Below are 10726 nucleotides of genomic sequence, written 5' to 3'. Positions count from 1 at the left end.
GGCCTGAACCCTTGGCCAACACCTCATGATCTGTAAGTGAGACCCAGTTCCTGCCCCTGGGATCGTCCGTCCATTCATTCATTAAACATTTATTGAGCACCTGTTCTGTGCTAAGGACATTCCAAAGACAATCTCACCGAAAGTTTATATCACCTATTAGGTTGGCATTATTACCATCCCCACTTTAGAGATCAGGCAACGGATGTTCAGAGAGGTTCAGTAACTACAAAGACACAAAGCCAGGCGCCTGGGTGGCTCAGTCGGTTAAGCGACTGCCTTTGGCTCAGGTCGTGATCCCGGGGTCCTGGGATCGAGTCCCGCATCGGGCTCCCTGCTCGGCGGGCAGTCTGCTTCTCCTTCTGACCCTCTTCCCTGCTTGTGCTCTCTCTCTCTCTCTAAAATAAATAAAGAAAATCTTAAAAAAACAAAAACAAAAAACAAAGACACACAGCCAACAAGATGGGAGGATCAGTGAAACTAGAGGATCCTTAGGCAGGAGGCAGCGGGCCTCGGGTGCCCGGACAGGCGGGGCCGGCTTGCAGATGCTCTCTCCATTTTACAGAGAAGGAGGTAAAACTTCAGAGGGATGAAATGACCTGCCTAGAGTTACCCAGCCAGGAAGAAACAGAACCAGGACTGGAACCCAGCCCACTCTGGCCCCATCTGGACCCTCTCTGCAGTGGAAAGGGTTTGGGGCAGAGAAGGGCTGCAACCAGCTTGTGGGCCTGCAGGGGTGAGTCCAGGAGTGGGAGAGCAGAGAGACAGACGAGCCCTTCCCAAGCTTACCTATCCTGACCATTTACTATATGCCAGGCCATTTTGACGGACACATCTACTCTTCTAAATATCCTATGAAACATGGGCTCCTAGCAGCTCCATTTTACAGATGTAGAACCTGAGGCACAGACAGGAGATGTAGCCTGTCCAAGGTTGCCCAGGCAGTAAGTAGCCAAGCTAGGATCTGAACCTAGACTCTTAAGCCCTTTACGATCCATTATTCTAGTTTTTCTTTGAAAGTCCACATTCCCCTGGGTGGGTTCTCCAGAGCCCCAGGAAGTCAGCAGGGAGTGGTGAGCTCTCCCAGGGTCAGACCAGGGCTGGGCACTGGACTCTGAAAATGGGTCAGCACAGGCCAGCCTGCAGATTGCTCTTCTTAGGATGGGCTGGGCTCTGCAAACTCTTGGCTACCTAAGGGGCCAAGAAGAGGGGTGCATAGTCTCGGAGGTCAGAGCGGGCTGGGTCCCCATCCTGGGTGTGAGGGCTGGGCAAATCACTTCACCTCTCTGAGCTTGCCAGCAGGCCCCATAGAATGGAGATGAAGATTTTAAAAAGCGACCAATACGAATGCTGGGGTGCAACACCTTACCCCTTATCTCCCTTCCTAGCTCATAGGGTTGCCGTGAGGATTACATAAATCAGCCCAATATGTTCAGACTGCTCTATGCCTGTGTGCTGGTGGTTAAGCTACCTACATTCTATGGGCTTCGGCTCCCCCTCTCCATAAAATGGGCCTATTAATAGTACTACTGCCTAGGCCTATTGTGAGCTTAATACATCTAAAGGACCTAGGACAGCATCTGGCACTCAATGAATGTTAGCTATGCCTGTGTCATAATTAGCACTGTAACTGCGCAGTAAGTGCAAGCTATTGGAATCATAAATTAATTTCCCTTCAGCCACTGCCTTGCTCGTGTGACCTACCCAAAATGATCATCTGTTTCGGAATATCTGAGCCCTGTCCCTGTGTCATGAGAAAGCTGAGTTCCAGGCACCTATGCCCCCAGCCTCTCACAGAGCTGCCTCTGCCGGATTCCAGGAAACGGCCAGCCCTTGATCTTTTCTGACGGCCAGCATGGGAGCCATCCATCAGAACATTGCTGATGTGTCTTCAGGCAAAGTCAGGAGGAAGGTTCTGCCCATCAGCCTTCCCACAACGCCAGGGAAGAGCTCCCCTTTGGCACCTGCTCCAGCACCAAGTGTGCGTCTGCGAGTGAACAGGACAAGTAAAGCATGGGATGAGCCTCTTTCCCTTTTTGCCTTGGCTGCCGGGTAATGTGCAGTCAATTCCGTTCCACACAAGCATGATTGGTTCACCGATTGGCTTCACCGATCTGAGCCTGTTTCCTCCTCTGTAAAAAGAGAGGACAGAGAACCCTCTGAGTTCTGCCTCCTCCTGGTTGTATGAACTGGGCAGTTCCTTCCTCTCTTCTTGCTTCCAATTTCCTCTCCTGCAAGGTGGGAACTGTGTCAATGACCACACTGTTAGATTTCGAGGAGGCTCACTCCCAGAGCACAGCCTGGTGCCCGCTCCCCGGTTGGCGCTTTGTAACCAGGAACTAAAAAATGTTGCTGTTGTAGGTGAAGACCTGCTGGGGCCGGGAATTGAGGGTTTGATAGGTGGAGTTTACTGAAAGGTAGAGCCTTCCTGTAGCAATTTAAAACACCCAGCTTTGTGGTTGGTTGCAACCTGGACTCTGTGTTCTTGAGTGAGTTGTGGGGAGGAGTGTAGGCAAATACCCTTCGGTTCCCTGGAAGAAGGGGTCTTTTCACACATCCTCCCCCCGAGCTCAGTGTGTGCCCTTTTTATGAGGTGCACCTGACTGCCTGCTATTGCATGGGGCAGCGCATGCCAGGGCATGCTCTGCGGGAGTAATGCCAGCAAACCTGGCCAAGGCCTCCCCTCTATACCCACCGCCCTGGGAGGCTGTGCCAACACTGCACAACCAAGAGAGTCGGCCCCACCCAGGGGCCTCTGCAACCTAAGCACCGGCCCTGGCACTAAAAGAGGGCAGCACGGTCTGTGGGGTTCTGGGTGTGGTTAAGGGAAAGGTTGGGGGGCATGGAATTCAAAGCCGGGAGAGGTTATGACCGGAGGCTGCTGCCCAGGTCCGAGGATGCTTCCCCTGTCCCCTGCTTCTGTTTGCACACCACCTGTGACAGGGATCTCTCTCTCCCAAAGACTCCTTCCCCACCTTTGTGGGCCAGCTTTGCCTTGCTTCTCAGGTATGGTGCCCAAAGCATCATCTCCTTGAATGGCTGAAGCAGCAAGCACCTGCTTTGTTTTAGAGACTATACTTCTGGGAATGTGACCCCTATTCTGTTTGTTTGTTTCTCCCCACCCATATCACTAGTGATCACACCGGAATCCAGGGCTACTATCAACTAATTCTCATTCCTTCACAGCTCTTTCCTACCCATCCTCCCTCCTTCCCTTCTCTTCTTCCATTTCTTTTTCCAGTTCAGAGCAATGCATCTCTGCAGTCAGTTTATTCAAAGGTGTTCTGACCATCTGTGTACACCAGTCCTGCTCTGAGCACTGGAGATTTATAAATGAATACGACCCGGGTCCTGCCCACAGGAGGCTTACCATCTGCCAGTGGAGTGAATGGAGGGGTAACAGCTATGGCACCTGCCCTGAGGGTATAACTAAGGGACAGGACAAAGTGCAGATGTACCTCAGAGGGGTGAGCAATGACCATATATGCACAAATATAAGGCAGCCCAAGTAAAGGTTAAGAGCAATCCCTTTTCTTCCAATGGGAAGGTGCACAATAAAGTTGAATAATATCAACTTTAACGGGTGGTGATAAAATAGACATCTACTTACAATATTTATTTCTTTAGCAAGACATACAGATTTTAAATAATTTTTACATAAAATATTAATTTGGAAAGACTGCCTCTGTCCACGCTCAAATTTCAAGAAACTGTTTGGTTCAAACTCTTCATGTGTGGCTTTGACGCCAGTGTCCCCATCATCTGGTGTGTGTTGGAGGGTGCTTTTTCAGTTTCCACAGCAGAATCTTTTTTTCTTTTTAAGATTTTATTTATTTATTTGAGAGAGAGACAGAGAGGGAGCGCATGAGCAGGGGGGAGGGAGAAGCAGGCTGCCTGCTGAGCAGGGAGCCCTTTGCAGGGCTCAATCCCAGGACCCCGGGATCATGATCTGAGCCGAAGGCAGACGCTTAACCGACTGAGCCACCCCAGGCGCCCCTCCACATCAGATGTTATTCACAGGGACCAAGATGCTAAAACACGGCCCTTTTAGATATACATGTCAGTTGGCCACTGACAGTGTCCCCTCCACAGGCACCATCTGCGTAACACTGGGGCAGTTGAGGCTTTATTTGCTGCAGATGTGCATCGTGGTCTGCACAGCACAGCCGCTTACTTGGACGCTCTGAAAGTGACCTTTAAGCGGTCTGTTTATACCAACCTCCCTTGCAGTCACCCTTTGTGACCCTCTCTTTGTGACCCTTGTAGTCACAAAGTTCCATTTGCACCACATTGCTTTGCATGAGGAAAATTTCCTTGGCTTCTTAGGTAATTATTCTGACCTGCATATGCATCCCAAACTCATATGGATTGAAGGTGTTTTGAACCAATGTACCTTTCCCGAACAGGACTTGTGTTTAAAAATTAAGTAGCTGAGAGAGCACCTGTAATAATGAGAAATTAGTAACTCAAATACAAGGCAACCTTATGTGCAGACATACATGAGTCAGGGTGGGTGGGGTATAGAGAAGCCTTCCCAGAGGTGGAGGCTCTGAGCTAACCTTGAAGAATGAGAACCCTCTGGGATGCATCAGGAATCCTAGGCAGAGGGCCCTGGAGAAACACAGCTGGCGGTTCTGTCCTAGATACCCGTCTTTCGTTCACATAGCTCCAGGCCAGCTTTGCCCCTTACCAGCTGGGACATCTTGGGCACCTCTTTTCCATTCCCTGACCCTCAGTTTCCCTATTTGTGAAGTGGGGGTAATAACACCTATTTCATAAAGGATACAAGAGCATGGAAAGTAGAGTTGGAAAAAAAAAAAAACGGTTGAGAATTGGGTCTTCTCGGGTAAGTCTTTGCACCTTCTGAGCCTCAGTGTTCCAATCTGCAAAATAGAGCCCAGTGAAGGCAGGAACTAGCAGGCTTCACTTCCCATTGAGTTTGGTCTGGGTTCTTGTACAGGAAAGAGCTGCTCAGAGTACCTGTGGGGTGAATGAGGAATACCTGTTACTCCCTCTGCCAGGCATATGCTCCCCAGCTCTTCCCATGGCTGATTCCTTGTTGTTTCTCCAGATGGAGCTGGCATGCCCCCAGGTTCTCCCTGAGCCCCCCAAAGTTACTATAGCACAGTTATCTTATTTTCTTGTTGACTTTGATCATTATATTGTGTGATCTAAATTGCTTGTTATTTTGGGGCGCCTCGGTGGCTCGGTCGGTTGAGCTTCTGACTCTTGATTTCGCCTCAGGTCATGATCTCTGGGTTCTGAGATGGAGCCCCCATTTGGGCTCCCGCTAAGCGGGGAGTCCACTTGAGATTCTCACCCTGTCCCTCTGCCCCTCCCCCTGCTCACCTTCTCCCTGCTCACTCTCCCTCTCTCTCAAAATAATAAACCTTAAAAAAACCCAAAACTCTAAAAATAAATAAAAATAAAATTAAAAATAAAAATAATAAAGTGCTTGTTATTTCTGTTTTCACCCCTTACATGCCTTGTCTCTACCTACAGTGTCCAGCACAGTGCCTGGCATGCGCTTAATAAATATTCTAATATGTTCCCTCCTCCCAACCTTTGGATACTGCCTAGGTTTCTATTTGTAGGTCCGTGAGCACACACCCCCCCCCACGGTCACCCCGCCCTTTACACTGCCGTAGGCGACCTTCTGCCGGCGTGTACATCCCCACCCCACCCCACCCCCGCACCCCTCATTAGTGCACCGTCAGGGTGAGGGCTTGGACCCCTGTGGCCCAGCGCCTGGAAGAGGGCCTGGCACACACTAGGCCTTGGCGAAGAGTTGGAAGGAATGAATGAAAGGCCTGGCACCCCGAGGACACCCAACCGGCGGCGCGTCTTCCTGCCCCGGGCGCGGGAGCGGCAAGAGCGGGAGGCTCGGCGGTTCCGCTCCCGCCGCCCGGTCCAAACTTTCAAAAGATGCGGCGGCCGCCGCCCCGCCTCTCCCAGCACGGTTGGAGGCGGCGGGAGGCGGAGGCGGAGCCCGCGGGCTCGGGCCGGTTGGCTCCGCCTCCTCCTCCGGCTGCCACCGCCTCCCTCCAGGCGCCCGCCCCAGCTGCCGCCCGCCGGCTCGCCCGTGCAGCCGCGATGCCCCGGAGCCCGACCCTGGCCCGGGTCCCCGGCCCACCGCGTTATTAGCCTCCGTGCACCCGGAGCGCGCCGCCGCCAACGCCGCGCCCCGACGCAGCGATGGGCAACACCGTGCACAGGACCCTGCCAGGTACGCCGGCGAGCCCTGCCCGGGAGGCGGGCGCTGGGGTTCTCCTCTCCCCAGGGGACCCGCTGGGTGACTTCCGGAGAGCCACTCCACCCCCTTGGAGCCCTCGGCGCGCAGCGGGCTGGAGTCTTCGGTGCCTCCTGGACCCCGGCTCCGCGCGCGCCCCTTGGCTGGGCTTTGCGCTCCGGGAGGACGGCTACCGCGTCCTGGTTACCTTGGGGACCCCAGTCCTCGTTCTCCCTGCTTGGCCAGATGCGCGAAGGGGCCGCTGGGGCGATGCCGCTCGCCCCCTCGCCTTTGTTTCAGCCCTAGGGCGCTGAGGAGGGAGCCCGGGGCGCCCTGGGGGGTGACAGGAGCCGGGCTCCCTAGGGCTTCCGACGGCCAGAACCACCCGTTGTGCCGAGACTGCAGCTGCTGAAGTGGGGGGCGCTTGCAGGGGTACCCCAATCTCCAGCCGCCAGCGCCCCCGCGGCACATGCTGCCTTGGTTTGGCCATGTTCCCACGCGCACCCCGGCTGCGCCCCCCTCTGGTGTCCGCTCAACTGGGGGCTTTCCAGCCCCTCGGAGTCACCGCTGCAGAACGCATCGCCCCCTAGTTAACATCACCTTAGAATTTCCGGGGCTAGAGTAAGGGGATGGGGGTGAAGTGGGAAGGTGGGAATGGGGGGCAGAGGAGGACTTACTAGAGAATACCTGGTTATTTGGGTGACAGATCACTGCACTGGGGGCTCTGTGTAGGGCATTTTGCATACCCCAGGGCCAGGGCGGCATGCAAAGCAGCTTTTCGTTGTAAAGATGTTTATCCCAATTTTACAATTAAAGAAATTGAGGCTCAGAGGAGAAGAAATGACTCACCTAAGGTCATACTGCTAATAGGAGGTGAGTCTGGGATGGGCCCCCTGTCTGCCTGCCCAGCCGTCCCCCACACCCCAAGTCTTTAGAAAAAGTCTTTATCTTGGCTTCAGGCGAGGCATTGGTAGCATCTTTTGGGCAGAAAGTGAAAGATGTGTGTATCGGCTGCAGTGCAAATTTAGTGTGAGGTTTTAGGAGAGAGACATCCCTGGCCTGGCTCTAACACCCCCATGTAGCCCCCCTTCTAGGCTTTATATCAAAAAATCATTGTTTCTTCCTCTGGAGGGTCTTAAAATGGATGATGCTGTGCCCGGGATTCCCAAGGCTGGCCTACGCAAGAGGAGCCAACTCCTAGTTTATAAGCTTCTGGGCAGCTTTAGGGCCACTGCATTCAAAACCCCCATATTCTCAGACAGGTAAAGTCACCAGCAGAGGGTCATCAGCTAGTCGGAGGCAGAGGTGGCATCTGAACCCAGGTCCACTTATGGGCCAGTGGCCTCCACCTCTTATGAGCAGGGATATTGGCTGGATGGGGATGGAGGGACGTACCCACCCGGTCCAGAGGTGTCCAGGGCTGTTGGCAAATATGGCAGCAGATGCTCTCCCAGCCACAGACACCTGGCTGCAGCATGGGCCCCTTTGTAGGATTTCTTAATTAAAAATATTTATGCTGTTCTAGTAAAAAAGCCATTCTGCCACCTGTGGGTCAGCCTTAGGGTAGGTGAAGGGACAGACAGAGCCAGGCAGGCTAAAAATAGCTGGAGATTTATATATTGTCCATCCCACAGGGCTCTTGCTCTGTGGACTGGGCCACCAGGGCTAGGAGCCAAGGGTTAAGGTTGTTACCCACTGCAGTAACTAAGTGTGAAAAATTAAAATTCTCCACTGGAGCTGAAGCTTGCCCCGAGTTTGAGGAAGGGGACAGAGCTGGAGTTCCTGAGACACATCAGCTTGCTGTGCTGAGAATATGAAGGGCCATTTATTGTTTTCCCACCTGTGTGTAATTAGTTTCTCTCACACACTATGCTGTTTCTGACAACTCTGTGATCAGTATGTGATGCTCCCCACACTTGAAATATCCTTGTCTAGTCCATTTCTTAAAAGTCAGCTTAGTTGTCACCTCCTCCAGGAAGCCTTCCTTGACCACCCACACCAATCCCACCCTTTGCTCTGCTACCTAGATACCTTCCTAAGGCTCGGCTTGTTCATCAGACCACATTGCATTGTCGTCACCCCTCTCCAGAACTTGCCTCAGGGCTGCCTGAGGACAGAAACCGTGTCTTGATTATCTTGTATCCCAGGTTGCCCAACCCAGAGCCTAGTGGCTGGCAGGGGCTCAAAAACCAGTGGTAGAGCTCACATGTTGCCTGCATCTTAGGCTGAAAGAACACTTGGCTCAGTCTTGCCCTGTAGAAATCCTTGTGCTTTCGTTCTCAGGAAAAGGACACATGCGTGGGGTTCCTTCTATGGGACTTGAAATAGAGAGCTGGCATTTGCTGAGCACCTGGATTCCATGCCAGGCTTCCTGCATATGTGGCTTCATTTACATGCCAAGCATGCTTCTCCTTAAGGCTCCTGCACTTGCTGATTCTTCTGCCTGGAGCATTCTTCCCCCAGACCTCCACATGGTTTCCCCCTCGCTTCCTTTAGCTCTCTGCTCCGGTGCGGGTCCTGCCATCACCCCTGCCCCCGGCATGCCCCACTTGCTCTCCCCCACTTGGTGTTTCTCCTTAGCATGATCACCATGTGCCACACGGCATGTGTAGTTAGCTGTTTAATCACCTGTCTCCCCAGGGAGGATTTTGTCTTTTTATTCACTGCTGTATATTCAGCACCTGGAGCAGTGGCTAGTACACGGATGTTCAGTAAATATTTGTTGAATGAATGAATGAATTTAATGCTCGCAATAGCCCTGCAAGGTAGGAATCATCATCTCCATTTACAGATAAGGAAACCAAGGCTCAGAGAGATAAAATGACTCATCCCAGCTCACGTGGCTCATCCAGTTGGTAGAACCAGGATTGGAATCCAGGTTGATTTAGCTCCAAAGTTCTACATTCGTCCTCCGACATGCAGTATCCTCCCAATCCATGGTTCAGACAACATGTGTTGGGTGCCCCAAAGCAAGTATGTCATGTTATCGTGTGCAATAATGACATGTCAGAGAAAGGGGGGTTCCTTAATGACTGATGTGGGAAGCCCCTTGGCAGTCTTCACAAAGGGCATCAGCAAATTCAGACGAATGCCCTGTAAAGAGAAGTGCCCAGGAGCCAGCAAGGAAACACATTTGCCAAGCTCCTGCTGTGTGCGTTACCCATTCTCTTTCTAGTTGCGGTTCAATACTGCAAAGTAAGGTGCCATTCTTCTCCATTTTATGGATGAGGAGCATGAGGTGCAGAGAGGTTAAAGCACTTGGCCCAACTCACACAGGTAGGCAGTGGCAGAGCTGGGTTTAGAAGACCCTGGTCTGTCTGATTCCTAGTACCCCATGGTCCTTTTCTCTGGGCCCCGTTTCCCTTAACCTGGGGTTTGTAAGGAAAAAAATAAAAGTGTAAACAAGTGGGGCGGGGCGCCTGGGTGGCTCCGTTGGTTAAGCGACTGCCTTCGGCTCAGGTCGTGATCCTGGAGTCCCGGGATCGAGCCCCGCATCGGGCTCCCTGCTCGGTAGGGAGTCTGCTTCTCCCTCTGACCCTCCCCCCTCTCATGTGCACGTGCTCTCTCTCTCTCTCTCTCTCTCTCTCTCATTCTGTCTCAAATAAATAAATAAAATATTAAAAAAAAATAAAAAAAATAAACAAGTGGGGCTGGGAGAGGTTGGAATTCCAGGGCAGCGGGGCTCTTGCCCCTTCTTCTCTCACCAGCACATGGCCACCCTTCCCTCAGCGCGCCTCTGGGGCTCACCCACAGTTCTGGTTGGAGAAGAGACAGAATTCAAACTGCCAGTTGGGTTTCATCATCAAGTTGGTCCGTGCTTGACCAAGTCAATGGCCCTTTTTAGTGTTAGTTCAATAGTCAGGCATCCTGGAGCTTGGAGCGAGGGAAGTATGTTGACCTTGGTCTGTGCCAAGCTCTGAGTCAGGGGCTTTGCCCACATTATCTATTTTAAATCCTTGTAACAACCCTTTAGAGGGGCTATATTTAGTCCCATTTTCCAGGCAGGCAACATCTGTCCTTAGGGGCCGTGTGCCCAGGCTGGAGTGACTCCGGGGTCTGCCCTGCCCTACGTTTTCCTGAGTGTGCACCTTCATTCATTTAACGGACATCTTTTGGGCACCTGTCGTGTGCCAGGCCCTGGGGGTTCAGCTGTGAATGGGATGGAAGCCACTGGAGGCCCCCGTGGAGCTGGCCTCTAGTGGAAGAGGAATAGGTTGCGGGAAAAGAATCGGACATGTAGCTGGTTAGGTGGTTAGGTGCAGCTGCCCTGTGCTTCAGAGAGGGAGGGGTAGGCGCCCAGGGCCCCAAACAAGGCCTGGCCACCAGACCAACTGGTCTGTCTACTGTGGGTCATGCATGACCAACTTTTTAAAAAAATCTTTAATGATATAGAATAGGATAAAAAAATATAAAGTGCATTGGGGTAGTAAGGAGAATTTTTGCTTCATAGACTTTGTTTTGGTTGTGTGTGCATGTGTGTATGTTGGACTCTGTGGGCCT

General features: G+C 52.4%; 1 protein-coding gene across 3 annotated transcripts in view; it reads left to right on the top strand.

The window, feature by feature from the left end:
* The first annotated feature begins 6057 nt into the window (after positions 1–6057).
* NEURL1B (neuralized E3 ubiquitin protein ligase 1B) overlaps positions 6058–10726 on the top strand; it is a 40718-nt gene continuing 36049 nt past the window's right edge. For all 3 annotated transcript variants that reach the window (XR_012377211.1, XM_073889878.1, XM_025867527.2), the window contains exon 1: positions 6058–6223. Coding sequence is in view for 2 of the 3 variants with exons in the window: in XM_073889878.1 (XP_073745979.1) it covers positions 6193–6223 (31 nt within the window). In the remaining variant the exon portion in view is untranslated. The remainder of the gene's footprint in view (positions 6224–10726) is intronic.

This window comes from Callorhinus ursinus, unplaced genomic scaffold (genome assembly GCF_003265705.2).
Source record: "Callorhinus ursinus isolate GAN/ISIS: 27379988/994484 unplaced genomic scaffold, GSC_fseal_2.0 scaffold3, whole genome shotgun sequence".
NCBI classification, from domain to species: Eukaryota; Metazoa; Chordata; class Mammalia; order Carnivora; family Otariidae; genus Callorhinus; species Callorhinus ursinus.
The sequence above is the reverse complement of the archived record's forward strand: the minus strand, read 5'-3'. Positions and strand labels throughout refer to the sequence as shown.